At 49.4% G+C, this 26970-nt stretch overlaps 7 protein-coding genes and 1 non-coding gene across 8 annotated transcripts; 5 read left to right on the forward strand and 3 right to left on the reverse strand.

Annotated features, from left to right (window-relative positions):
* Positions 1-566: 566 nt before the first annotated feature.
* Pmar_PMAR002979 (hypothetical protein) lies at positions 567-1055 on the reverse strand (the record flags this gene model as incomplete). The annotated part of the gene is made up of 3 exons (XM_002768144.1): positions 567-665; positions 710-766; positions 945-1055. 3 exons carry the CDS (start codon positions 1053-1055, stop codon positions 567-569), a joined length of 267 nt encoding a protein of 88 aa, XP_002768190.1.
* Positions 1056-1804: 749 nt separating this feature from the next.
* On the reverse strand, positions 1805-2104 carry Pmar_PMAR002980 (stress associated endoplasmic reticulum protein, putative; the record flags this gene model as incomplete). The annotated part of the gene is made up of 3 exons (XM_002768145.1): positions 1805-1916; positions 1967-2049; positions 2084-2104. 3 exons carry the CDS (start codon positions 2102-2104, stop codon positions 1805-1807), a joined length of 216 nt encoding a protein of 71 aa, XP_002768191.1.
* A 145-nt stretch (positions 2105-2249) lies between these two features.
* Positions 2250-5813, reverse strand: Pmar_PMAR002981 (asparaginyl-tRNA synthetase, putative). Its single transcript, XM_002768146.1, has 18 exons — positions 5665-5813; positions 5290-5597; positions 5030-5183; positions 4783-4878; positions 4634-4733; positions 4520-4584; positions 4346-4475; positions 4184-4299; positions 4008-4132; positions 3842-3953; positions 3715-3788; positions 3406-3653; positions 3087-3235; positions 2974-3032; positions 2780-2930; positions 2630-2733; positions 2471-2575; positions 2250-2427 (listed from the first exon to the last, which is right to left on the reverse strand). The coding sequence occupies exons 1-18, from the start codon at positions 5779-5781 to the stop codon at positions 2403-2405; spliced, it is 2238 nt and encodes a 745-aa protein (XP_002768192.1). The 5' UTR covers positions 5782-5813; the 3' UTR covers positions 2250-2402.
* Positions 5814-7291: 1478 nt separating this feature from the next.
* Pmar_PMAR002982 (heat shock protein DnaJ, putative) lies at positions 7292-9129 on the forward strand (the record flags this gene model as incomplete). Its single annotated transcript, XM_002768147.1, has 11 exons — positions 7292-7396; positions 7496-7628; positions 7676-7755; positions 7785-7935; positions 7995-8087; positions 8136-8268; positions 8320-8393; positions 8438-8568; positions 8620-8723; positions 8783-8929; positions 8976-9129. The coding sequence occupies 11 exons, from the start codon at positions 7292-7294 to the stop codon at positions 9127-9129; spliced, it is 1305 nt and encodes a 434-aa protein (XP_002768193.1).
* A 682-nt stretch (positions 9130-9811) lies between these two features.
* On the forward strand, positions 9812-9884 carry Pmar_PMAR002983. Its single transcript has one exon. It is a non-coding gene; the product is annotated as a tRNA-Arg (tRNA).
* A 629-nt stretch (positions 9885-10513) lies between these two features.
* Positions 10514-12505, forward strand: Pmar_PMAR002984 (serine hydroxymethyltransferase, putative; the record flags this gene model as incomplete). The annotated part of the gene is made up of 14 exons (XM_002768148.1): positions 10514-10561; positions 10611-10694; positions 10738-10799; positions 10843-10958; positions 11017-11170; positions 11225-11323; positions 11367-11490; positions 11531-11618; positions 11660-11736; positions 11781-11867; positions 11921-11987; positions 12041-12147; positions 12192-12329; positions 12374-12505. 14 exons carry the CDS (start codon positions 10514-10516, stop codon positions 12503-12505), a joined length of 1383 nt encoding a protein of 460 aa, XP_002768194.1.
* A 249-nt stretch (positions 12506-12754) lies between these two features.
* Positions 12755-16467, forward strand: Pmar_PMAR002985 (conserved hypothetical protein; the record flags this gene model as incomplete). Its single annotated transcript, XM_002768149.1, has 15 exons — positions 12755-12874; positions 13300-13428; positions 13741-13868; positions 13918-14002; positions 14048-14152; positions 14491-14555; positions 14602-14716; positions 14762-14877; positions 15148-15247; positions 15291-15416; positions 15465-15600; positions 15647-15723; positions 15794-15938; positions 16198-16258; positions 16303-16467. The coding sequence occupies 15 exons, from the start codon at positions 12755-12757 to the stop codon at positions 16448-16450; spliced, it is 1656 nt and encodes a 551-aa protein (XP_002768195.1). The 3' UTR covers positions 16451-16467.
* Positions 16468-16744: 277 nt separating this feature from the next.
* On the forward strand, positions 16745-25393 carry Pmar_PMAR002986 (hypothetical protein; the record flags this gene model as incomplete). Its single annotated transcript, XM_002768150.1, has 36 exons — positions 16745-16814; positions 17061-17176; positions 17225-17353; positions 17604-17681; positions 17728-17841; positions 18157-18231; positions 18339-18515; positions 18632-18715; positions 18772-18843; positions 18906-19010; positions 19056-19121; positions 19167-19250; positions 19401-19493; positions 19789-19962; positions 20016-20105; positions 20487-20579; positions 20649-20841; positions 20910-21070; positions 21304-21399; positions 21445-21541; positions 21595-21671; positions 21716-21778; positions 22037-22152; positions 22461-22575; positions 22628-22756; positions 22880-22998; positions 23042-23116; positions 23164-23315; positions 23363-23413; positions 23469-23540; positions 23592-23728; positions 23907-24036; positions 24083-24267; positions 24978-25079; positions 25124-25215; positions 25303-25393. The coding sequence occupies 36 exons, from the start codon at positions 16745-16747 to the stop codon at positions 25391-25393; spliced, it is 3873 nt and encodes a 1290-aa protein (XP_002768196.1).
* Positions 25394-26970: the final 1577 nt, after the last annotated feature.

The raw sequence follows: 26970 nt of genomic DNA on the forward strand, positions 1-26970 counted from the left end.
CGCGGTCCGTTACACGCATGAACAACAACAATGCTTGGTAGTATCATCAAACTGAGTATACAGCTTAGGTGAGCTGGGATAATACACAGCTGCACATAGTAGTGTTGACATCGCAAGACACTGGATCTCTTTAACCCAGCTTTCGTACGTATACACTTCAGCATGACAGAGGGGGGAGAAACTAGGCTCTACGTAGAAGATTCGGTCGTTTGAGTCGGGCAACAAGTGTTTCACCGCGAATAGGTAAGCTGATCAGTGGGAAACCAAGCATCCTTTGCTCTGTAACACATAAGAGCAAAGGATCACATCCTTGGCTTGAGTATCATGAGGCTATTGCTGCTACTTCATCCAACGTGACTCCATCACAGTGTGAAGGAAACAATAGTTATTTTGCAAGCTAGGCCTTTGGAGGCGGACATATTCTCCCACTTTCTATCGACTTCTTTACCGCCACTTGCAACAGCTGCCGAGCCGCTGAGTCTTTCTTGTATAGCACGAACGATGGGCGTGCATTCAACGAGTCCCAAGACCTACCACTCGTACTACGATGCAGTGAGCCCGTTTACTCACATGTGAATCTTCTGGTCAGCCAATCTGATGGGCTTGAAATCCCCTATCACCGCCATGAACGCGATACATGCTCCTATGACGCTCTCTAGAACCACCTACAAAGGGGACGAATCAAGAGAAAAGTCCGAGGTGCACTTACTGCAACTATGAATGCTGTTCCCATAGTATCCTCTTCAACCTCCGATGCAGGCATCTCCTGAAACATTGAGACTATCTGATGGACTGTAACACTCGCATTAACACTAAGTTCATGGTTCCTCTAGAAGAGTGTAGTTCTGTGCTAACCAGGGTGACCGATTCGACAAAGCGAATCACATGCGCCCTGCCCAATGGTATGCATTATTGCAGGTGGACCCCATCCTACACAGCGTTACCGTATTCAGCTCCGCTACCGCTGTATGCTCCACTTGGGCGTTCATCCGATAGGCAGCATGGAACAACATAGCCATTCCAACGAGGAGAAGAGACCGATCCAGCACACGCATGGAGTAGGGTCGGGCAATGTGAAACAAACTACGAAAGACACTTCTATTCACACGACTCCGATGACTCCGCCACAGATTCACCAGACTTCGCGAAATTCCAAACGATAGCTACAACTAGTAGTAGTCAACTAGGGAGGACCAACCAGACTTGAATATAGCTACGGCTTTGAACCTCTGAATGCAACATGAACGAACCACTCTCGCTAAACATGACGTAACTCCCAGAGAACTCCTGACATGACTAGCTGTCTGCCGTCAGTGAGTCACCGCGTTGTCGGACTCCTCTTTTTTAGCTGCCGAGTTCGATTCCAGGCATGGTTAGGTACACCGAGCCTTCACAAAACATTACATTGCAGCCATTGCATGTGTTGTGGGGTCCAGACCGGAACAAAGACTCCCGCTGATCCCCAACAGACTGCGTTGTGCTCAATAAGAGCGCATACGACAACAACGACACCACTCGAGTGTTGAAGAGGAACAACTCCAAGTCGGTCACTCGAATTCATTACATTCCACTTAACCACTCCAGTGGGAACTCCAACGCAACAGCTTGTGTAAGAGCATTACTGTGTCAGCAGATGAAGTGTATAGTGGCTCATAGAACCACGTGTTCGATAGTGCCAAAACCATAACACAAAGTACAGCACCCCCATAGGGAAGGGCTGCAACCATTACTAGCACCCTCGCTAAAAAATGAACCCCCTTCTCCTCCAGCCATTCTGCAGTGACCTCATTGGAGAACAGATGGCTTAGAAGAACCCGCCGCGTTGAGCCGATGCTATAATTTGCAACACCGCAGACCCGACGACCACGAATAGGAACAGACCCAGAACCCAAGGCCCCACTGGATACTTCTCCTTCCTGAATGGAGATTGCGCGTGCGTGCACATTCACGCTCAAGACAGTCTTACTTCTTTCCCTGAGAAGCTCTGCCCCGCTTCGTGATGTTCTGCTCGAACTGCTCAGACTTGAGGGCTGTTTTACGAGGAGCGGGCTGAGAGTACCAAAGTGATCACAGCATGAATCACCTCGACTGAGCATGCTACCATATTTGGTCTTCAGATAGTCGAAAGTCAAAAAGGTGACGAATGAACTGACGGCAACAAAAACTACCCCCGAGCACAAGCGAGCCGCCCAACACAACAGGAGCAGTTACTTTTCGTGGAACTCCACGAGGGAACTAGAGAACAGGAATCGTAAATGGCGATCATTCGCACCACTGTCGCTGCCTATTCTATTGTAGATTCTACACAAGAAACAATTTTACGGCGCGCGACAATTGCGTGAAGACCAACAGCCACTGAGTGCTACTGTAGCCATATCTACATCTTTCCTCCTAACTACTACTTAAAACTCGCAGCGTCCAGGATACCTACCATGAGCTCAACGGGGACGTAGTAGTAGGTGGATCTTACCTAGGGTAGGGGATGACATCCCGGATGTTCTCCACGCCAGTCATCATCATAATAAGGCGCTCAAAACCGATACCGAAGCCGGCATGAGGAACACTTCCAAAGCGCCTAACGAGACAGGGGAATCGACAGCCAATGCAGTAGCTAGCAACCCGTACTCACCTGAGATCGCGATACCACCAGTAGTCTTCGATGTCCATGTTGAGGTCAGACAACTTCTTATCCAAAACATCAAGACGCTCCTCACGAACAGAACCTCCGCATACCTGTCCAACTATATAAGGGAAGGAGTTATGTCTCCCTCGGTTTCACCTCGCCGACAAGAGGAGCGAGGATGTCCATGGCGGCCACGGTCTGCTTGGACGGTTCCTCATCAGCATTAGCCCGCATATAGAAGGCCTTAATAGCAGCAGGATAGTTATACACAATGACTGGCTTCTTGTATATCTTCTCCGTGAGATACCTGAAGCGGCTCATCACAAGCCCCCATGCTCCACCTGGCACACCTCTCATGCTCCGAATCGAGATCAAAGCCCCAGTAGATGTTGGTGTTCTCGAATTTAGTCTGAAAACGAGAAGATTGCCCGCAAACGAAAACTGGTATCTGCAAATGTCTCACCTTCCCGCTCTTCTGGGCTTTGAGGAGCTTTTCAATGGCTTCAGTGTAGCTGACTCGGGCGAAGGGCTCGGCGATCAAGTTCTCGAGACGCTTGATGAGACCTTTCTCGATGAACTTGTCGAAGAAAGCTATGTCCTCTCGGCAATGAGCTGACGATAGGAAAGAGCACGTACAATGGGGAGCACAGCGCATCAGAAGAAGTTAGCGAACCAGTGTGACTGTTTCATATCAACCATCTCAAACGAACACATAGCTCACTGGTCACCCACAGCAGCTACTATGACTCAACTACCAGTTATCAGATCTGGCTCATTATTACCTAGGACATGACGGGCGCAGTGCTGGATGAACTCCTCAGCGCACTTCATGTTATCGTGGATATCAGCGAAGCACAGCTCAGGCTCGATCATCCAGAACTCAGCCAAATGACGTGAAGTATGCGAGTTCTCAGCACGGAAGCAAGGACCAAAGGTATACACATCAGATAAGGCACAAGCGTAGTTCTCAACGTTGAGCTGACCAGATACGGTAAGATACGTCGGGCGGCCGAAGAAGTCCTGCTTGTAGCTGAACAGCAAGGGACAAGACCTCCACTATAACTGAGGCCGATCAATAAGGCGGCGCTCACTCGAAACGACCAGTCTTGGGGTCCACTTTGACGTCCTGATGAGCACCCTCGGCCTTCTGCAGCAACGAGGTAACCTGAAAGAGTCGCGGTTCGTATCTACACAAGTGCGCGACTATTCCTGGACTACCTGGAACATCTCTCCTGCACCTTCGCAATCAGCACTGGTGATAAGAGGGGTATGAACATACTTGAAATCGCGGCTCATGAAGAAAGCGTGAACAGCACCGCTCAAGGACGACCTGTAGTCACACAGTAGTCACAAACAACGTCCCTTCCATCAAATGTTCACTCACCGCACGCGAGCGACAGCGCCAATGAGGTTGGTCCTGGGACGGAGATGAGCGATCTCACGGAGGAACTCTCTGCTGTGCTGCTTCTTAGCAAGAGGATATGCAGCAGAGTCGACACCGCCAATGACCTGAACAAGGGCGTTGTGATACCCAGAACCAAGCAAGCGCAATAAGCTCACCTTAATCTTGCCGCTCTCACGGACGCTCAGCTCTACAGCCTGACCCTTGGCAGGGCTAGCCACCAAAGAGCCGATTGCCTGTATAGAGGCACCGGTGGCGATCTGTCCAATAGCACCTACCACGAGCTAGAGCTCAGCTGAGTCGCCGGAAAGATGGTATACCCTCGAAATCAGGACAACTGCTGTCCAAGACCAGCTGGAGGCCCTGCAAACAGGAGCCGTCTGAAATCTCCACGAATGCAAAACCGCTGCCTTGGCTTCGCTTCGTTCTGACCCAACCACAAACGCTAACCTACATGCCAGCAAATATAGCACAGAAAGGAAAGCTGTTATTACAGTCTTGCCAATGAGGCCAGCACCACCATCGGTCCTCAGTAGAATATCCTTCACACGAGTGCGGCCTGAATAGATGCAAGCATCACCAACAGGGCATAAGATATATGCACCTACCTCCAACGCAGCTCGAATAGGGATGGATCGGGGGCTCGCTTCCCTCGGGGATGGGGCCAACAGTGTTGGTGGGCACGGATTCGGGGGATGGCATGGAAAGCTGATAGTCAAACGAGGAGCCTCACCGAGCTAGAGTAACAACGGCGTACCTCCTTGTGGCTGACCTTCGCGTTCTGTCGGTCAGCAGCGCGCTTCTTCGACTGCTGCTGCTTGGTTTCAGGCTGCTTGGCCTCCTCCTTGGTGACCTAAACGTAATGCTCAAGAATCGAAATGATATCACACCGGCTAAGTCCATACCACTTCCGAAGATTCAGACGAAACCAGAATTAACCACAGAGATCGAGCCGGAGCCTTTCGTTCAAATCCAATTCTGGTTGACACGTCCAACTCACTCACCTCGGAGTCGGTGGACTCGACCTCTTCCTTGCCAGGCACGAACGGGGTGACCTCGGGAACGGGGAACTTAGCAGCGTAGCGAGAGAGCACATCAGCCACAGCAGGGTTGGCCAGACACGTTCGGATGTACCGAAGGACGTTGGGATAGTCCTCCCTGAGATCACAACAGAGATCGCCATCAAAAGCAGTAGACTGACATTCATAGCCAACGCGGGACATGCCCGTGATCATTAAAACCATCAGCACTACTCCACACTTACAGATCAGACTCAGAAGCCAGGCCAGTCACCAATGAGGTAACGACCGAAGCATCGGCAATGCTGAGGAAGTCTCCAGAGAGGTAAGTGTGTGTTTTGAGGTGATCTTCTAGCATGCTGAGGCCACTCTCAACCGGGCTGAGTTCGAGCTCAGCGAAGTCAAGCCAAGATTCGATCGAGGCGAGCTGACCGAGAGACTTCTGGTCGCAGACGCTGTTGTCCGCATGCAGTCGGCTGATGTAGCGCAAGACGGGACCAGTGTACCGGACGGTAGGGGCGGTGGCAGTGCTGGGGTTGAAGAGCTCCAAAACCTGCAGAGATAAGTATGGACGAAAATCTCATACCACATTTCCATCGAATCGCACGACCTATACCCACTTTTGCGCTTCCCGAGTTCTCGCACGTGAGAGGCATGTTGGCCATCTTAGCTGCGATCTGAACCTTGAGAGTGGGCACCTCGAGAGCCTTCGATGTGATGAGACGAAGACTGGACATACGAATAGAAGTAAAGGGAAATGAAAACTTGAATACAGCTCGATGACTCATATCAAAAACCCCAAGCCCTGAGCTACTAAGAAACGACAATTAAGAGCATTTTTGGTACACCAAATTCCCCCCCACCCTACGCCGATTTGGCAGGCACATCTTCTGTTTTTGGTGAAGTGAGCTCCCACTCATCTGCCAGGGAACGTCGAACCTAGATAGACCAATCTTACACCGCTGAAAACGATGAAACCAACTTCGTTACTACCCGAACTGGAGTCCAGTGGCGGTCGCTCGGCCCAGTACTGCGCAGCGTGACGATGTCAGGTCGCAAACGCAGGAGCACATAATCAGAACGATCATCAGCCATATACTCAGCCCAACGCTGCCTCCAGTAGAAGCGCTTCAGATCGTCATCGTCGATCTCAGTGGCGGTCCCCTGGACAGTGATAAGTCGTCCAGTAGACGTGTCCATGTAAACCAGGGTCATGTTCCGGCTGCCTGAGAGGTCTCCCATCGAAAGGCTCTTCGAGGATACAGCAAAGTGAATCATATTGAATGGTACTCGATCGCCGGTATATCTGAAGATTTGAAAAAGGAGCGGTATGAGGTTAAGTAGGGCTACTCCAATCTCTCTTACTCTGCCATCAACGAGTCCGTAACCTGGTTTTTCGGGACGCCCTTTACGATCGGCTCCGAGGGCAATTTCAGAGCCCTCTCCTCAGGCACATGCGGTGACACATTAACAACCTGAAAGCCCCGCATATTCACTTCCCCGCTCCTCAGTGACATACCTCTCCATCAGGACCAAGAAGTAGTGCCTGTGATGCTCTCTTGGTCAAGTCACGAGCTGCCTGTAGTGCCTGAGAGTGACTAGGACTCCTACACTATCGAGGGAAGTGTCAACAGCCTACTTGTTCGCTATCCATACGCGCTAGCTTGGCGTTGTCAGCCAACTCCTTGTACTTGTTCTCAACCGAGTTGCGAAAGTAGTACCTGGGCTCAGGACCTACACGTGGTATCAGAGGTCTTCTGCGTACTACACTGCATATCCGATAGGGAGCGCGTTGAACGCTAAGAAGGCAGCGAAGGGCTTCCAGCCCCGGAAACCCGTTTTCTCCTCTTGCGGCTCCGGCTGAGGGTGCAAGAGCATAATCTAGGAATACCCCTAGGAGATCCTTTATTACTCGCTTCTTTGGGTAGAACCCTGCGATTTCGCTGGGCTTCGGCGTCTTCAATGCAGCCACAGTGGCTGCCGCTGTGCTCTGACTACTGGCTACCTCTGAAAGAGCACTTGCCGCCAAGCGTCGCAAGCTGGGCTGCATATACTATCGAAACTGACAACGAAGGGGCGTACAGACTGAGCGAGGCCAACGGCATCGCTAGGCATATGATTTTCGTCGAAGAAAATTATCGATTACAATGGCGCGCGCGTATCTTCACATCGTGGATCAGTGAGCACATTATGCTCCACGTATCGTTGAACCTTGAGTGCCTCGTTGTAGTAGTTTTCAACTCAATCATGCTACCGTCTTCGATGCGTTTAGTAGCGCTGGTCGCAGCTCTGCTTGCACTTGTGGCCGAGGCCAGAGTCAAGATTGACCCTAGTAAACATGATGTTGTCAAGGTAATGTGGGGCGGACGAGTACGTACCTTATGTAGCGGCGTTTTCGTTCAATGCTGATTCCTCTTGTTCTCGCCTCGGAATCATCTCCCTGGTTTTCAGCTCAATCCTCAATCGTTCGGCTCTGTTATCGAGCGTCACAGAGACTGGCAGATCAGTGCCGTCTTCTTCTACGACGACAGTACTCCTGTTAAGGACTTCAATAAGGTTAATGAGGTCGCCCAACAAACCAAGCGTAGGCAATCGCATCGCAGAATCCCTCTAAGGAGTCGCTGTGCGCAGGTATGGTTAAAATGGGTGCCGTAGACTGTGACGAAAACCGTGCCTTGTGCGAACAAAACAACATCAAGGGTTGCCCCAAGGTAGCCAGTCTCGAGCCGCCGCGATCGAGTCAGCCACTTCTGATGCTTCTCAGTTGGTCATTTACCCCCGCAACCCCATACCGCAGTTCATCTATGAAGGCAAGCTGGAGGCTCACGACGTCAAGAAGGCCGTCCTGAGATACCTACCAACCGAGTTGATCAAAAAGCTGGATGCTGCCAGTGCGTTTCAATCCACTTCCGTTGGGCTTGTTGACGCATCTCTCATGCCCTATGGTCAGATGTTGATACTTTCCTTACCACTGATGCTGCCATGCCCAAGGTTCTGCTGTTCACCGAGAAGGATTCTCCTCCACCGATGTTCAAGGCGCTCAGTAAGTCTCGTTCTTTTTGTCACCAGAGTAGCAGGAGCTCTTGGTTAGGCAACGAGTTCCGCAAGGAGATGCAGTTCGGTCTGGTGAACGTCAAGAAGCAGCCGGATCTAGCCAAACGCTTTGGCGTCAAGAAAGCTCCGAAGATTTTACTGCAACAAGCTGTTGGGAAGAAGCCGGAAGCGTGAGACTGATCCCAGTCCCGGTTTCCAATAGCGTGTATGCGCCCTTGTAGATATAAAGGGGAGGTGTCGTACATTCCTATCGCCGACTGGGTCAATCTGCACAGAGAGACATTTTCCAGAGGGGGTAACCTTACTCGGGGGCAGACTGATTGCCATGAGTCTTCGCAGGTGGATTTGAGGAAACTGCGAGACCTGGGTCGGGCAGTGAGACTGAGGCGCCCTCTAGACCCTGGCTTGCACAGGAGATACCCGAGATTACGAAGAGAAGCGCTAAGCATGTTTGTTTCGATGGTGGAGAGGTATGAATTTCTAGTGTGTTTCAGACCGGCATTCGCTTTTGCTCGTTTCAGGGCCACTGTGTCATTTACCTGAAGGAAGGCGGCCCATTGTCGAAGGAGGAGGAGGATGGCCTTGTTGAGCTCAGGGACCGATTCACTTCACAGCTTCACAACCGGTACGAACCCTGCGGCTTGGAGGCTCATTCGAATAGGCCCATGACTGCTTTGACTGTAGGGGTGCCAAGCTTCGTTGGGTATGGCTCGATGTTTCGAAGGAGCCAGCATGGGCTGAGATGTTTGGTATCAGCAAGTTCCCCAATGTTGTCGTATTCAACCCTCATAAGCGTCTTCGATTCTGCAAATTCGATGATGATGACGAAGAGTAGGTGCTGGTCGTGGACACTGGTAGGCATTCTCCGTCTTCTCAGGCACACGGGAGATAAAGATGGCGTAGAGTATCTAGTCGATAAGGTCCTTGGCGGTGATGGCCGATTCAAGATCGTCAAGGGTCAGAAGCTCCCGGAACTTTCGGACAGGGAAGAGGATGGGGAGAAGGCCCAGTCCGACCGGGATGAGTTGTAAATGCCGTGTATGGCAAATCTGGTTTTGCTTGTGGGCAGAGGAACCGTGCGTTACTTTTTAGATGTTTCCCACAGGCGTAGTGTTATTCCGGGTTGAGTTACCAGTCAGTACTATGGGTGTTTACTTTGCTGTTACTAGCCTTGGATGCTGAACTTGGTGGATTGGTGTCGTTCCGCGCGATGGTCAGCACCCAGGGATCTCTATTGATACGGGGAATATACGTGGTCTCAAAGGGCAATGAAACGCTTGAAGATCATCTCTATCAGTTCGATTGTCTTGCACTGTGGTGATTCATCGGTTGATTGCTAGGAATGGGGCATAGTGATGCTGAGAGGGTAGAATCAACTGAAGGAGCTGGAACGTTTAAGAGTGTCTGGCAAGGCGGTCATTCATACCAGTCAGCCCTACAATTTGTAGGCTACAAAGGAATCTTTCTCAAGTACTGTAGGTAAGATTCCTTCCTTCAGGAGGAATGCCGCACAGTGCAGTATCATATGAGGCATTAACTTGGAGATACCTCTCTTTTCCCAGCTTGCTAGAGGCTCCGAGTGGCGGGTTGGGTCAGGTCGTAGTTCATGACTCGTGAACACTTTTCAAATGCTTGACCTAAGGATTGACGAGGATCTTCGGTTGTGCCCATTCATGTCTAACTGACCCACCCGGTCTTATCAAATTTTCATGTGGTCTCGTGGCCTAATGGATAAGGCGTTGGTCTTCGGAACCAAAGATTGTGGGTTCGAGTCCCACCGAGATCGTTTCTTGTTCTAAGATTTGTTCCATACAAGTAGCTCGCAGGATCGATCCTGCCGTCGCCTCCCGGGCAAGTCGTGTATTCACTGCGACTTCCCATGATGCATTACTAAATTGCGTTCTCCTTCGACGTTATGTGTCGTGTTCGGCATTCTTGAAATGTATGATGTCGGTCGTTTCTCCGGCGAAGCATAAAGCTCTCTATATAGATACTAACTCACCTTGTCTTGTTCATGAAAGGATCAGTGGTAGCGTTTTTGCAAATTGCTCGATCTCTGATCACCAGACGGCGTTTATAGGGGTGTTACAGCTCCAAGCTCACTGCTTTTCGTTTACCAAGTCGCCATGAATATCCAGCTTCATGCAAAAATTAGCACACGCCGATATAACGCCCTTGCTTTATACTCATATGGGAATTGATTGGATTGGGATCGATCAGGGTTAATCTTTCCTGCCCGTGTGATCGTATCTCATTAGACATATTTTCAAGCTTCAGCTCCATCGTTCGTCTACCCGCCATTGCTATGGTAATCATGGTGTGTATTGAACTTATAGAAAGTGCAATCATCTCACATTTACTCGGAGATCTCGAGATTGAGTCTGTTTTGGTGGCAGTCTTTACTCTTGGATCATCATGTCCGCAGAGCTTATGAATACTCACCTCAAGGAGGCTGATCCTGCGGTAGAGATTTCCGCCTATGTTCCATTGCTGAGTGTCCGTCATTATCAAGGTTTTCGATATCATCGAGCATGAGAAGGAACGTCAGCGTACCAACGTCTGTTTGATTGCGTCAGAGAACTTCACGAGTCAGGCGGTAGAGGCCCTTCTAACTTTTACGCACTTTATACCAGTAGCAGGTTCTCGATGCAATTGGGTCTGTCATGACCAATAAATATTCTGAGGGCTATCCTGGGGCTAGGTAGTCATCTAAGTCGTGCTGTTGTTAGGAATTTCGTCGACAGATATTATGGTGGCAACGAGTTCATTGACCAGATGGAGACCCTTTGCATGGACCGTGCCTTGGAGACCTTTCAACTTGATCCGGCTAAGTGGGGAGTCAACGTACAGACTTTGAGTGGTGAGTGAGATCCTCAAAGAGTCATTCGTTCGAGTCTGAGATGCTCCCATCCACTCAGGCTCTCCTGCCAATCTGGCCTTGTACACTGCCTTGCTGAATGTTCACGATCGCATTATGGCGCTCGACTTACCCCATGGTGGCCATCTTAGTCATGGCTATCAAACTGATACCAAAAAGGTCTCCATGATATCTAAATTTTATACCTCTATGCCGTAGTGCTTCCAAAGACACACTTATCCAGACACTTCACAGCTGGTCTGCGGCAGGTACCGTTTGGATGAGAAGACTGGTCTCATTGACTATGACGAACTCGAAAAGTTCGCTCAACGTTTCAGACCTAAGCTTCTGATCTGCGGTTATTCTGCGTAGTTGTTCTGAGGTCCAATATGTATTCTGATGCGACTCCAGATACCCTCGCCACTTCGACTTCGCCCGTCTTAGAGCCATTGCGGATTCAGTCGGTGCTATACTTCACTGTGATATGGCGCATGTGGCTGGTCTGGTCGCCGCTGGAGTCCACCCATCTCCCTTTGTAAGGCATGGTGACACGCAGAATACAAGGCGCTTTGTAGGAGCTGTGTGACGTTGTGACTACCACTAGTCATAAGACATTAAGAGGACCTCGTGGCGCGATGATATTCTACCGTGTGGGCCAGAAGGGTATAGAATCACACATGGTATCACAAGAAGGATGGTTTTAGGTGTTGATAAGCATGGTGGTCCTATCATGTACGACTACAAGGATAGGATCAATGCTACAGTGTTCCCCGGTTTACAAGTAAACTGCTCTGTGGCTATCTCTCACTGTGAGTCGTTATATAGGGTGGACCTCATAATCATATCATTGCTGGTTTGGCGGTGGCTTTGAAGCAGGCTCAGACGGAGGAGTACAAGCAGTACCAACAACAGGTACAAATCTCGCTGACTCTGCCGCGCTCTGTTTCTGGTATGATCCGGTTTAGGTGGTGAAGAATTCCAAGGCTCTGGCGGATGAGCTGATAAAACTCGGCTATGATTTGGTCTCTGGGGGTAAGCAGTGTGGAGGCGTCATTTTACGCAGTACTACGCCCTTCATCGTGCAGGGACTGATAACCACCTGGTCCTACTGGATCTACGTAGTAGAGGTATTAACGGCAATAAGACCGAGAAACTCTGTGATCATGTGGCGATCTCCCTCAATAAAAACACAGTACGTTGATATGCGCTCTATACTGAACTCACTAAGCTGCATAGGTCCCCGGGGACAAGTCGGCTATCACTCCGTCGGGTCTTCGTATCGGCGCTCCGGCTATGACCACTCGCGGTGCTAAGGAGGAAGACTTCCGCAAAATCGCCCAGTTCATTCACCGGGTTGTGGAAATTGGCTTGCAGGTTACAAAATGTTTACGACTCTTTGTTGGAATGTCTTCATATAGGTTCAGAAGCAGTCGGGTCCGAAGTTGAAGGACTTTCTTGCTATTTTGGATAACACTCCCCCTCCAGAGCTGACTCAGCTACGTGAAGAAGTTATGGCATTCAGTTGTGGGTTTGTTCCCATCGGTCAATGAGGGTGAACCAGTGATGCACGGAAGAGCTTTCGTTAGAAATTTGAGATGTTTCATGAAGTTATCAAGATCGATGGGCTTCTGCGTTTTAGTTTTATCAGATGGGATCAGCGCATTCCAGTCGTGGGGCTTTAGCTCAATAATAGCCGGGGTTTTAGGTCAATAATGACGTATTGAGCAGGGGGTGGGTCAATCGCGAAATGAAGGAAATAGGTTTGCTTATCGCAGGACCGGTTATTGTTACTCCTACGTATGGCTGATATCAGCAGTCCACCAGCTCACAACGGTGTCCAAGATAACGGCAGGATACGGGAAGGCCTGGCGGAGGTGCTCCCCATCGAGGGCAATAAGGTCTTTTATAACAACGTCCAGGTAGTATAGGTAGTGTATGCTAATCTTGTATGCAAATGTGAAAAATACGCGCTGTTTTCTGGAATTAATTATATAGTGAAGTTATCGCTCTCACAGTTCCGAGTAGTTGCTCTTATCACAGCACGTGTTCGTAGCAGTGTCTATATTGTTTATGCGATATAGTTCCCGATCGATTCTCAATAACTCCGGAAAATGACGTTTGCATGCATATCAAACTGGCATGCACTGTTTGTGGTTGTCGGAGTGTCTTGTGCCGTCATCATAGTGCTGCCCCTCGAGCCCATGCGCGATGAACTATGCATTCGTTGGGACTGGTGACTCTGGGTAGGGCTTCCTTAGCTTTGTGACTATCTGGATGCAGTTGGTTTATTGATTAATTTCTTGGATTACGCAAAGTGGATGTGGTGTATTCTCACTGGTGTCAGGTCTTCAACAGAGACACGTCGGTATTAGCCTTGAATGTCTTCGATACTTGGAGGAAAGACCATTCCCCGCCGGGGAGGGCTGGCAGGGCCATCACGGAGGAGCTCAATAAGAACAACGAGGGCCTCACGGTAATGTGGGTTCAACGAACGCTGACTTGAGCTCGTCAGCTTTGAATTGACATTTGAAACGAAGATCGTTGGAATGTTAATGCACACCCGTGGTTAAGTCAAAAACTAGTGCGTGTCAGCTTCAGAATTCAGGGTCAGAGTAGTAGTAGTAGTAGTAGTAGTAGTAGTAGTAGTAGTAGTAGTAGTAGTACTCAGTAGTAGTAGTAGTAGTAGTAGTAGTAGTAGTAGTAGTAGTAGTAGTAGTAGTAGTAGAGCTTTTGGAAGGCTCTGAGATGCGTACGACTATGAACTGAAGGGAGTTGCTGTTCACAGGTGTTCGAGGCGATGGCGGCCTCTGGGCTACGATCGGTCCGATACGCCAAGGAAGTGAAAAACCTGAAGCATGTGGTAGTGAACGATCTGGATGAAAAGGCTGCAGAAAACATCAAAGCTAATCTCAAGTCGGTGGGGTTCTGCCTAGCATTGAGGCAGAGTTCCCTGTCATATCAGGCACAATTGCATACCCGAGAGCATCGCCGAGGCCAGCCATTCGGACTGTATCAGACATATGCAGCACAACGACTTGGCTTACGATGTACTGGGCCACCGAATGAGAGGGGCCGTTTGAAATCATATTTAGGTGATCGATCTGGATCCCTATGGTAGCGCCTCGCCCTTCTTGGATGGAGCATTGAATTCTGTCAAGAATGGAGGTCTCCTCTGTGTTACGTGTACGGACTCAGCAGTAGTATGGGAGAGAGAACTAGAGGAGCTTTTGGGTGGATATCAAACGCTTGCTTGGCCGTATGTAGCGTAGTGATCGGGTTAAGTACATTCGGAGGGAAATTCCTGAAGTTATCTCAGTTTTGGGTACTTGGTGTGTTTGAGAAATTTCACTGCTTAGTGACTATCAAAAACGGTCGTACGAACGGATTTTTTCGCACAGTATAGGTAAATGCTGAGGAACTCGCCAACTCGGGAATCATAGTTTAGGTCTACCCGGATTGAGTCGTTGGTTTGTCGTTGATGATATCTTGAATATGAAATGCTCATGCTAGCGCGAGTTCGTTCCCTTCTGCCCAGGTACTCTGTGGGAACCACACTGACGTCTGCTACTACCGGTACGGTGGCATCGCCCCAAAAGCGAAGTAGGGAGGATGGGGATTCGGCCCTTCCACCACACCCTTTTCTCAGATACTGTCATGAACTAGCCTTGCGACTAATGCTGCATGCTATATCGAGCGCTGCTGGGCGGAGGAAGCGTGCGATCGTCCCTTTACTGTCGCTGAGCATCGACTTCTACTATAGAGTAAGTGGTCTGACATTGATCTGACATCGTTATTATTAACAACAGGTGTTTGTTCGCGTTGTCGACTCTCCTAAGGATTGCGGCAATCTGGCAGCTGACACGTCCCTTTTATTGCAGTGTGTTAACTGTGAATGGCACGAGCTGTCCCCTCTAGCACAACCGTAAGTGGGCAAACCAACACCGATAATGTCTAACCCGTCTCGTCGGAGTTTGCCGTTGAAACCTTCCTGTGCGGAAGTCGTGAAATTGCACACGAGTCTATGGGTTGCTTTTACTGTACTGACTTCGTCGAGTGCATCGGCTCTGAAATATAAGAATTTTGTTACACGTAGAGAAGTAGCGGTAGAAAATATCGTGAGTATTTAGCAGTCTCCTCTCTGGAGCAGAAACCTAGTACAAGGGTGCCAAGCACTGAGATCTTGGCGTTTCAGGAAGTCGGATAAGAATCCCACTTTGAAACCAGGCACTCTATTGGGTGAACATGGCGGAACTGCACCGCCGGCCACATGTCCTGTATGCAAAGGACGTTTGGTAATGCCCCTTGGACTTCTACTTGCTGGATGACCATGTTCAGGCGATGGGAGGTCCGTGTTGGACGGGTCCCCTTCACGAGGCTTCCTTTGTGAGCGCTATGTTGGCTGAGAGCTCGGACACTGTGGGGAGAGCTGAGAAGTATCCTGGTATCACTGCTTGGAAGAAGGTCTGACATGCAGGAGGGATTTGGGTATGGATTTCTCGACTGGCTTAGGTTCATGGCTTGCTCACGGCTGTGTCGATGGAACTGCCTGCTGCCCCATTGTTCTACACACTAGATGGTTTGATGTCCATCACTAGAGCCCCCAACTGCCCTTTGCAGAAGTTCAAGAATACTCTGGTCAAGCTCGGTAAGGCCCCGTTGTTGATAAGGAGGTCGTAGGTGCTCCCGCTTAGGCTACAAGGTTAGTCACTTCCATCGAGAACCGATGGCTATCAAAACTGATGCTCCTTCCGAAGTTGTCTTCGATCTGGTGGGTACCGCTCATCCTCGTACTGTTAACTACTTTCGCATGCTTCTTTGGACTTGTTGACTCCGTTCAGGCACGGGCATGGGCATTGCAGCATCAGGAAACATCCAATGTAGTTCTGAAACCGAAGGTAGAGGGCTTCCTAGACCAGGGAACCAGCAGCCTCCCGGATCGAGATTGGCGGAAGATCAACTTTGATGAACCAGTCGCTAAAGGCGGTAAGTTTTCGCCGAAAACTTTCCGGTATGCTGACATCTGTATATAGAGTGAATGTGTATGTTTATAAGGGGCGTGCATGCTTGAGATCTCGACAGTCTAAACATATGTCCGACAATATTGTATTCGCCAGTACTCATGATTTATGACTCGTTCCTGTTTATGTTTTATTCGCCATTCACATTTGGAATGGTCGGCGGTAATATACCGACGTCGAGTATGAAGTTGAATATTCATCAGTGTCATACACGAGTCGTTCAGATGCTAAAGAACCCGGGAGTGAAGGCGATAAAGAGCAACATCATAAGAAGAGGACACCTATGTGATAGCCTTGTGCTGGTTTGCAACCGCATTCGATCCTCTCAGGTTCCTGCCGAACCCCGAGTCCAACTGGGGTCCTAAGCGAGCAGCTGCGGGCTGGCCTGGAGGAAAGTGCAAGAAGGTGAAGACACATCATGAAGGAGAGGAGACGCCGTCATCGGCCGAGGAAGCAACAGGCCAGAAGGCACAGTGATTTCCAAGTCTACCAAACGTATTTGCTGTTTCTACTGCTATGCCATTTCCATCGTCGTGTTGTGACCTCGGATGCTGAGCTCTATGTGGGGTAGTTGCCAGTGGAGTGTTAGCGTCTATCATGTCGCGAATCAGTATAGGAAGCGTCATAGTCCTAGTATTAGGGTAGCGTGGGTCGATTTGAATAGTTGATGACACTTTTGCGAGAGAAAGCAGTAGTTCCTCCTCTTCTCCAGGTTGACGGAAGTCTGACGGTGATAGGTTACAATGTAGGTCATTTAAGAATCCTTTTACCATGGATGACAGCGACTCGGATTGTGACATGGTCTCGGCGGTCTCCGAGATGAGCATGGATTCTGAGCAGGGTGAGGCATCATCAGCCCATAACTCTTCGGCTTTTATGTGACAATCGTCATCATACTCGAGAGATCGTATCAGACTGTACTCTTTCTCTGTACTTCGTAGTGTATTTCAGTAATAGCCACTGTACTTTGTAGTGGCTGAAATCGAAGGGGGGAGGGTCTGGTCCAGGTTGTTCGCTCGACTGTGAATTCTGATATGCTTGGTTCTTGTCATACGCGCGCGTATTGGCAATTTACAACTCCTCTTAGATGATGGTGCGTTGGCGAAAGTGACGCAGATGCTGGAGAAGTACAATTTCAAGGACAATCCCGAGGCTGTGGGAGTCATCACTGAGACCATTGTTGGTGTCATCAGAGATCATGAAGTGAGCCCTTTCCAAGTCCGTGCACTGTACGTCGATCTCTCCCTATAGAGTGACGCCGAGCTCATCTTGAAGTGTACGGAGATCCTATCGGACATGGCCTCTCCCGAGCATGGGCCGCCCCACTGGAGGTGTGCGTTGGTCTTTAGAGCACTACTGCCTGTTATTCTCATGGACAATGTAAGCATTGGGAGATCGTCTAGTCTGTTGAACTCGGGTGTTTTTAGCAGTGATGCAAAAAATGTTCGCTTTGCTCAGCTGAGCTCCAGATTTTTCTCACTAATCATAGGATTTTATATACGAATTGGAAGAATATATACGATTAGTGTACAGAAAGTAACAAGGATTTTCGAAATTTTCCTCAGAGATTTCATATTGTCATCAACACATGTAGTTGACCATGCGCAAATTTTACCACATTGGTTCTTAGTATCCGAAAGAGAAGACCCTGGCAGCTCCTACAGCATCCATGAGGTCGGCTAAGGACATGATACTCCAATGGATCATCGTAGGTTCTTAACTTGTGTATATAGAGGAATGTAATCCTATCGCAGGGGTTCGTTCGTGAGCATCCCCTCCTCCTTTGCCGTCGACTAGTTGAGAAGGATGTTGACGATTTGGGAGGTGAAGATGACGAGGATGACGAAGGGGAGGATACACCGAGCGGCGTGAGTGATGAGTGACTGTTGATTACAGTGTGGGAAAGTATGCACATGGTCAACTACGTCAGTTGGTGATAGCATAAGAGTTCTGAGAAAATTTAGGGAAATTATAATTGGTTTCTGTACACCCGAATTCATATCTAGATCTCTGCAATTAGTGAGTAAAGTCGTAGACTGAAACGAAAGAAGTGGATATATACTCCAACACTGGTTGATTACCTTCGCATGAGTAGTTTGACTGCTCTACTGTGACACTGCTGGATATTTCGCCTCGCTCCTGTGAGAGCTCACCTAGTAGTCTATGGAGGTTACTCTATTTAGAGCGAGGAAGGAGAGGAGGGTGACGAGGGAATCGATGATAGGCAGCAGCGTAAGCGCAGACGTGGCCGGGCCGAGGTCAGTACTTGGGGTCATCGGTGATTGAAGTATAAGGCGTGGCCTTGTCACGCGATTCTCCTCAGCTCCTAGCTGTTCTTGAATGCCTTGATTTCCAAGGTTTTCAGGGCCCCCGAGGTGACAAGAGAAGACGCGGCCATCATAGCGATGATGAGAGTAACGATTCGGATGATAATGGTGAGAGATCAGAGCAAGCTAGGAGGGGACGTGGGAGGCCCGAGGGGGCAGCAGCCCAGGATGATGATAGTGAGGATGAGGGAAATCAAAGAGGAGGGAAGAAGGAGGTATCCCACTGGGTGGATCGCTGGTCTAGTACGGTACAGTCTCATCGACGGTTTTTGGGGTAAAAGTCTATGAGTATAGTCTTGGACGTCGTTTGCCTAGTTTCATGTACTATCAGGTGATGATGGATCCTGTGATGGGCCTAATTCAGCGCATATGCACACTGTGTCCCGAGAAGAAGGATTGGAGGGAGGCAGCAGCAGTGGTATTACCATCATTAGACCTAGTATGGTAGGCGAGTTGTCTCTGTGGTCTCAGACGATCGTGACGCTGTTGGAGAGCTTTGCTGAGCAGGTCGTGGAATTGGAATTAGATGAGGGCACTCTAACGGTGAGTCGGACTATGTCGAACTATTCTTCCGGACAGGGAGTAGAGCGAATAGTTTTTCGCAGAGTCGTTTTGCATCCTTCGTTGAGTTGCTGTTGACCACCAATCGCGCCGGGTTTCGAGCTTTTGCCATTGACGTGGTTGGGGTCCTCGTTATGCGAGCGGAAAAGGTAGGTGAGCCTTTTTGTATGCAGTAGGGTGATGCTGGTTTTCAGGCTCACTTGGAGAAGGACACTGCGAAGCTTCTACTACAAGGAGTCCTCGGCTGCGTTCTCGATCCGGTGAGGCACAATCATCATCTGTGTGATGTCAATGACTGGCCCTAGGTATCCACTGTGCGGGCGAAGGCCATACTAGGAGTAGGGAGTCTGCTCAAGGCACTAGTCTTGGGAGGAGGGAGTGATATGGCGGTAAGTGAGGGAAGTGATGCATGCTCTCTTGTGGAGGCGCTGCCATAAGGGTCACCAGCTGAGCTCTTCAACGCCTAGGGTATAGCAAGCGATTGTTTTGGGGTGTGGGGTTGTTATAGTCTTCGTTGGTTGATGTCGTCCTTACTTCAGGAGGAGGATCGAGATTGGTTGCGTGGGGTAGCTCGGAAGATCCCCGAGATCATCGTACGAGCTGCTAGTGATGAGAAGACTGGCGTTCGCACCGTAAGTGCCCTTCTCTCCGGCATCAAGAAATTTTCCAACCGAATTTTCCCATTGGAAATGGTATGTAAATCAGCGACAACTGGTAGACCAAGCTATAGGAGTAATTAAGCCATCATTATGAGTTTTCAAGTGTCGTGGATAAGTCAGATGTTTCCCTTGACACGACAGTGCTATGAGCAGCGTAGTGATAGGAAGGCGTTCTTCCATCTATTATGAAATATTATTGCCATTGCTTCTGAGCATTCCTGTGAATGGAAGTATATGCCTCTAGGGTTAGCTCCGACCTGCCTCCCAGGTATGTACGAAAGTCATCGATATGCTCATTGACGTACTAGAGCAACTCAATCAGCTCGCTGGAGACGAGACTCTGTTCGTGCTGCCCCTGGATGAGACCCTCCCCACTCTGGGCCTTGACTCGGCTGTCAGTGTTAGGAAGGCGGCCATAGCAACAACGGATCGGATACTGCAGGTCAGGACTGTTCTTGTGTACTTCCTAGCAGGGGACTGGTCGTGACTTGGCAGATGCTGTCGGGAAGGCATCGTGAAGTCCTCGAGAGGCTCTATCCCGCGATAGAAAACGGCAGGAACAGCGATCCTCATAGCAAGTCCAGTGTAACGCATAGAAGTGTTGCTGTATGCATCGTGTGCATGCGTGCAAGTAGATACCAACGCTGTGGTGCACAGTAGTATTACCGCTTGTTTCGGATGCCGAACAGAGTGTATCTGACATCGCCACTGAGACCGTTAAGGACACTATTTTACAGCCCTTGAAATCAGCACTGAGGCGGAGCTCTGGTCTGGATCCACTCTCAGCTTGCCTCCTCCGTAATGGTTGCCTAATGCACTTTCTTGTGCACTGAGTTTTAGGCACGATATCGTCACATCACAACTGGGTCGAATACGCTCAGAGGGGTATCAAACTGCTGATGCGGAAAGAAACGAACTCAAAAGTAAAATGTGAAGTAGCGGCGCCCGACGATGGTCTGCTTACAGTCAGCATGCAAACCCTATGTATCTGCCTTGGAAAAAGTCATTGAGGAGACTAGTAATGATGAAGACCCTCAGCTGGTGCAGGCCCTGTGGATGGTAAGGGTAACCAGAGTCCAGGCAGGCACTGCTGTGTCTTAGTTACTCGAGGAGTTCGCGTCGCTTCAGGGTGATGTTGTTGACCCTTCGCTGGTCGCCGGAGCGATCAGAGTGTACTTCTCACAAGATCGATGTAGTGGTTCTCTGTGCCCGACTCGTTTCTCTCTTGCTGACTTCGATCCTCTATCTACTCCACCAGAGTGGTCTGTGTATGATCAGTGTGTAGCCTCTGAAGGGGCGGGAGGAGGTATCGGTTTAGAGGGTGGTTGGTATTTCGCGGGGGGGCCCTGGCCCGCGTTACTCACTATATGCACCTGTTCTTGGTCGTAGGTGATCCCCAAGCATCGTTCGGTCATCTATGTTTACTCAAAGCTGTATTATTCGTGATGAAACAAGTAGCAGCTCGTGTCGATGGTGAATCGTCAACAGCTATAGCAAGGCTCCTACTGGAGGCCATCAAAGAGTTCAAGGTCCCCCTTACTGTTGCTCTGGTAAGACAATAATAAACCTGTCCTGCACTGAGACTAGTAAGTAGTACTCAATACTCAACATATTCAGTACTTTCATCAGTACTAGTTAGTAGTAGTAGTAGTAGTAGTAGTAGTAGTAGTAGTAGTAGTAGTAGTAGTAGTAGACTCTTAGCCCGCTAGTACTGTACAGGGTCTTCGGAATTTCATGGGTCGAAGAAATTCTTTTCCAACGCGTGAGTACTCCTCTCTCTCAGCCGGTCATAGAGTTGGTGAAATGCTTCTGTGATACTCACAGGGCCACCAAACAGGCTCTCCAAGGTTGGCAGAAGGATTTGGTCTACCAGATGGAAGTAGCGAAAATTTTTCATTCCGTATCTCATTGAGTGTTTCCCCAGACATGTGTGTATCAAGGAGCTGTCTATAGGCCAGAGAGGCCGAGTACGATGCTCGAGAAGGAAGCTAAGAGACTTGCGGCGGCCCTCGGATACCTCGGTAGGCTCCGGAGGGATTAATCCTCTTCCTTGATCACAGCTCTGTCATCGCAGGGGATCTGGTGCTAGCGTGCGAAGAATCAGGGAAGAAGAATGTCTCGTGTTTTTCGAAGCCCGAGAGCACCTATACGGTATAGCCCTGCATAATTGCGCATGACAGAATAGAGCTTTTCAGAATATCCATGTGCTGGCTACCGACTCGGTTTTCTCCGACATCATGAGTGGCAACCCAAAACAGGTCAGCGATATGCGATGTTGTCCTTTCCCCCTTCCCCTCCTCGTGAATCAGTTCTCGTTGGTGTCATAGCTCGCTTTATAGTTCGTCGAATTCGCATCTTAATGTCCTCTGTGATACTGTGTGGGAAGGCTTCTTTATCTAACTCTTCTGAATATAGCGTATGAGCATCTGGAGAGGCTATTCTTTCAACAGTGGCGATGGAAGGTGTCATGTGCAATCTCGCTGTCGCTTTCGCGATGGTCACACGTATGTTCTCAGCATTTCCGCATACCGGTCCCGGTTCGCGCACAGGCGATAATTTGCCTTGGGAAGGTTTGCCTCAAAAATGAGAAACAAGCGAAAAACCTCGCCGACGTATTTGCTCTCCTCTTAAGGTGAGATGGTGACACGCACGCTCAGTGTGGGAAGATATGCGCATGTGTTGGTGGCAATATGTAAATTCTGAGGGGATCTGCTTGGTTTCTGTACACTACTACCCGAATTCGTATATAAACTCCTATAATTAGTGGGTTAGCTGCTGCGCTCGGCTGAGGAATGTAAATATAAGTCTTCCGATGTTGAAGAGATAGCAAATGGTGGATCAATGGTAACTGATTTGCTTGTTCGGATCGGGTAGCCTCCTTTAATTTTTTCCCTTATATTTCAACACTGCGCCCACTGGAGGTTGCTTGTTCCCGCGTAGGCACTTCGAGCCGGTGGTTGTACGTAATAATGCGTTCGTGGTCCTCTATGATCTCTGCGTGCAATACACCGGACTGGTCGATCCGAGGCTTCCTATGATGACAAGAGCTCTCAACGTGAGTCGCCTCTCGAGGCAGAGGATATTCGCGTTAATCGATTGCTGCTCAGGATGAGATTAGATTTTATCGTCACCAAGCGATGATGGTCATATCATCCCTCATGGCTGAGGACTACGTCAAGTTTCGCGGCCAAACTGTATACAGATACCTCACGGTGTTAGCTGATGAAAATGAGGAAGTGAGTTGCTCAAACGCTTCGCCTTTGCTCGATCTCTCCAACTCGTCGCAATATGGATGTTTTATTTCTCAACACACAATGGCGATTCATTGCAAATCGTGGTTGACGAAGCCCAACGCTCAGATACGATCGTTTGTGGAGTCTTTCTTTACACGTATATTGATACCGAGGCAGCATGGTCTCTTCGCTGACGTATTCGTGAAGAGCATCTGCGCGCTGAACTGTTGGAAAGGACATCCCCTGTACGATTGTCGGTCTATGGTTGTCGCCGATTTTCATGTCAAGGTACGCTAGTGCCGCTCAGAATAACAGGGAGTTCTCATTGCAAGAGCACACTGTGAAAAGGGAGAGGATCTACCGGTGAGCTAATTCGGAAGGGCTCTCCCAGATCTAGTTGCATGCACCAGGTTCATGATGGAGTACTTCGATGAAGCGGCTAAATTCAAAGTGGTCAACGAGATCATGACCAGGCTGTTAACCAGGTTTCTCGATGATGATGGTACCGCGAGGCCCTTGCCTCTACCACAGACTGAGGAAGAGAGCGGTGCCACCGTTTATAGTAGGCGTAGTGATGATGGTTGATCTCAGGTGGAAGAGTACTGACAGATGTGTTCTGTCTCCTCTGCTGTCGAGAGTTGAGGTTGCACATGAAATCCGGTACGAATAGAAAGCTGCGTCGAAGCGGCGCGGCGCGGATCGGTCGTGTTGTCAGGTGGTGGCAGAGACCTCACTGAACAGCAACGGGCGATGGGTAATGAAGAAAACGAAGACCCCAACGTACAGGGTAAGCCGATTGAACTGTTCTCGGGACGAACAGGCTCCTGTCATTGTGCAGGTGAGCGGAGAGATGCAGCAGAACGGTCCAAGAAGTATATGCAGGAGACGATGATACCAACCTTACTACAGCTCAGAAACCTCATGCAGTCCGAGACGTCGCCCTTTGTTTATCATATAAACAACTGCCTCCGGGAGGTAAGTCTACTCTAATCTCGTTTACTCTTGTGTTTCTATGTCAAATGAAGCACTGAAATAGTGTGGATAGATTTCAGTATTATCGTTCTATGAATTAGGACGGGTTGTGATGCCTTCCGAAATTAAAGGCATTTTGATCAGTTCTCAATATTCTGCGCTGTGAGTCGTAGCCTCGCAGTTACTCCGAGAATTCAAGGACGAGATCGCCACCTTTTGCAACGGAGACGACCAGCTGGCAGTAGAGCTCATCTATGATCTCAACATGGAGGGCCGAGGAGCTTTGTTGCTCGGACGGAACGATCAAGGAAGTGATGTTTCCATCGGCCTCGAATGATACGGCGTTTGGCTTGCCAGATAACGGTGAGACGGCCAACCAGCGTTCTCGAGGACCCGCATCACTGAGGTTATTCGATATCGCGGATGGTCACGGCGATCAGATGGGCATCAATGTTGGCCTTGACGTTACCGACGGAGTGGCCCCTGCTGGTTTGACGGACTTCCAGAGACGAATGATGTCACGTGCGCGCAAGAAGGCGAAGGTGGGTTTGGATTCGATGAAACCTAACTTGAATTTTTACTATTTTCCAATGCTTGAGATTCGTGCTATCCGCTGCCACTATGGCAAATAGGACCATGCGCAGCCTGATAGCTCAATCTGAATCAGTCCCCACAGGGACATGCTTAACTCGATCTTCGGAGCGCAGCCTTGGGCGATCGAAGGGACCTCTCACATACTCCTTTTAGTCGTACGGTGGACGCGAGGCCCCTCCGGCGTTAGCATCTCCCGAAGGCACCAGGAGCAGAGCATCTGAAGGGACTTCATCGCTGCAACGGCGTGCAGAGGACCCACCTATAACGGACCAACTGCGGGACAAAGAAGAAGTAACATAGACCACAAATGACGATCAGCTGGCAGTTTACGCTTCGTCTGTGAGGTGAGAGGTTTTCCCTGTGTGTATTCAGGAAACGGCGCAGGCGACGGCCGATGGGGCCGAAGCGTGATGAATGTTTACAATTTGCTTAATGCAATGATTGCACGTAGAGTTTCAAATGTGCAGTAGTTTCGAGTTCAACAGAATAATGTCTATCGAGCACAGTTGATCAAACTCCCATCAAAATAACTCTACCGACAGTCCAAGACTTCATAACAAGTCAGGATGTGAAGGCGTGGGTCACGGCTGCGACTGATGTACAGATATGATTCTTGCTCCGTCCCTCTTCACGGGCTTGTTGAAACCTGAGCTCTCAGGCTGCCCTGCCTCGTATCATAGCAGAGATGAGGGGTATTTTTGACAACGCATTGGCTCAGCATGGGGAAATAATTCAAGACATGACTCGAAAGAACCTCCAGGTAGAACGAAATGCAACTCGTGACAACTGCAAGACGATTTGCAGGTCATCGAATCGCAAGGTAGAGCGATGCAGCAGACAATGAGCACTATGAATCGTCTTGTTGCTTGCGGAGCGCTGACGATGGGAACATTAGAGTACTGGCGGTGGGAGCGAGAATATAATACAATACAGTGAGACAAGTCAGGCTATCCACGCAAAGCGCAACACTCCGTCATATGTAGGTCTGAGGAGAGGAGGACCAAAGTGATCCGAAGGTTCGTGGTTTTCGGGATTTTTGGCATGTTATTCACCATCGCGGTCACCAAGCTGTGATTGCAATAATAAGCAGACCCGTTGACCTAGATCTTGAACGTTTCTCACAGAAGATTGATTCATCGAGTTGCACGGGCGTTCGGCAGTGAAAAAGAATCATTTCGCAACCTCTGCTACATTCGTGGGATATTTCCATTCGTAGCCGTAGAGCCGCCCTCTTCCAGTGAGAACAACAGCGCATGATGTCACTGGGTTCGTTACATGCTTGGGTTGCCCTTGGTTGAGATCGTGACATGCCACGCTACGCGGAATCGAAGTATGTGATCATGAACTTATAGCTGTTTCTGTTATCACTCTCATAGATGACAGTAATAGGATACTCCCAGGGTATACACCTCAGAGTTGCCTCTGGACTCCCAGGAAGTGGAGCTTTCATTTCAGCAACAAACTCCAATTGTTCCTGGATAAGAATTTGCAGCCTATGGCAACCGTTCGATGGGATTGGAGACCATTATCCAACAGTTGCTGCCCCACTGCCCAACACAACAAAGAGCAGAGAAGACATTCGATCGAATCACGTTAGTTCTTCTGCGATTGCGAACTCAGCAAATCGTGCTGGTCATCCCTCGATCTCAACATGATGAATGGAACGCTTAATTAGGTTTTGCTGTAGACAAAAGCTTCACTCCATAGCCCTTGGCGTTCAGCTCTTCAAGTACATGTCTGAGATCCTCAGATTTCGGGTTGTGCCGCACGAGGACCTGTAGTGGGCATGAGTGTAGCGAGTTGATGATATTTCATGAATCACTCTGGCTCCTCCGAGACAACGACCTCCAACGAGATCTACGTTCAGGGAGGCCTTCACGATGTGGCAGTCGCCAGGCATCACATCACGACGGAAAGCTAGTTCATCCATATCTGAATTTCACAGCCTATTTGTAACGACTCAAGTAGTTGATATCTCTGCCGCGTACTCTCCTTCAAGCCCGACACCGCGAGCTCAGTAATATTCCAATCATTCACTTCGGGACTGCGAGGAGGTGAACCCTGGGGGGAGCCACTGAGACAACAATCTCAAAGCTCACATGATAGCGGCGAAGTCACTGAGACTGACCTGAGCAAATCCCCTATATGGATGCTGCTACGTAGATGATGTTGCCGGACATTCCGAGCATCCGATGGATCACCTATAACGACGCAGTTTCGAGGGCTGCAAGTCGCGAGAACATACCATGTGTTTCGTCCCAGGCCACTTTGCTAGAGTTGTCCTCCATGAATAATCCCTCCCCGCTGAGCCTGTGAACAGAGAGCTCGGGACACTTTAGTAGAGAGAATAATATTTGAAGAGCTAACCTGTTCCTGGCAACTCCATTCGACTTCTCTTGGCCTGAGGAAACAAGATGTTGCACGAACTCTTTTGAGAGAACTTTCCCTATCTATTGCGAGAACGCCGATACAGGGATCGACTTGAACGCTACTGTTCCGTGATGCTGCATCGCCCTTATTTAGTGATCCTCAATATCAGTGAGTTGCAGGGATTTAAAAATGCCGCATGATCCGAGGCGACGTTTATGGAGGAGGTACAAACACGGGACCAAATGTGAATCGATCGTATTGCGTCTACGCCGTCGGAGTCT

This window comes from Perkinsus marinus, assembly GCF_000006405.1.
Source record: "Perkinsus marinus ATCC 50983 genomic scaffold scf_1104296969090, whole genome shotgun sequence".
NCBI lineage: Eukaryota > Perkinsozoa > Perkinsida > Perkinsidae > Perkinsus > Perkinsus marinus.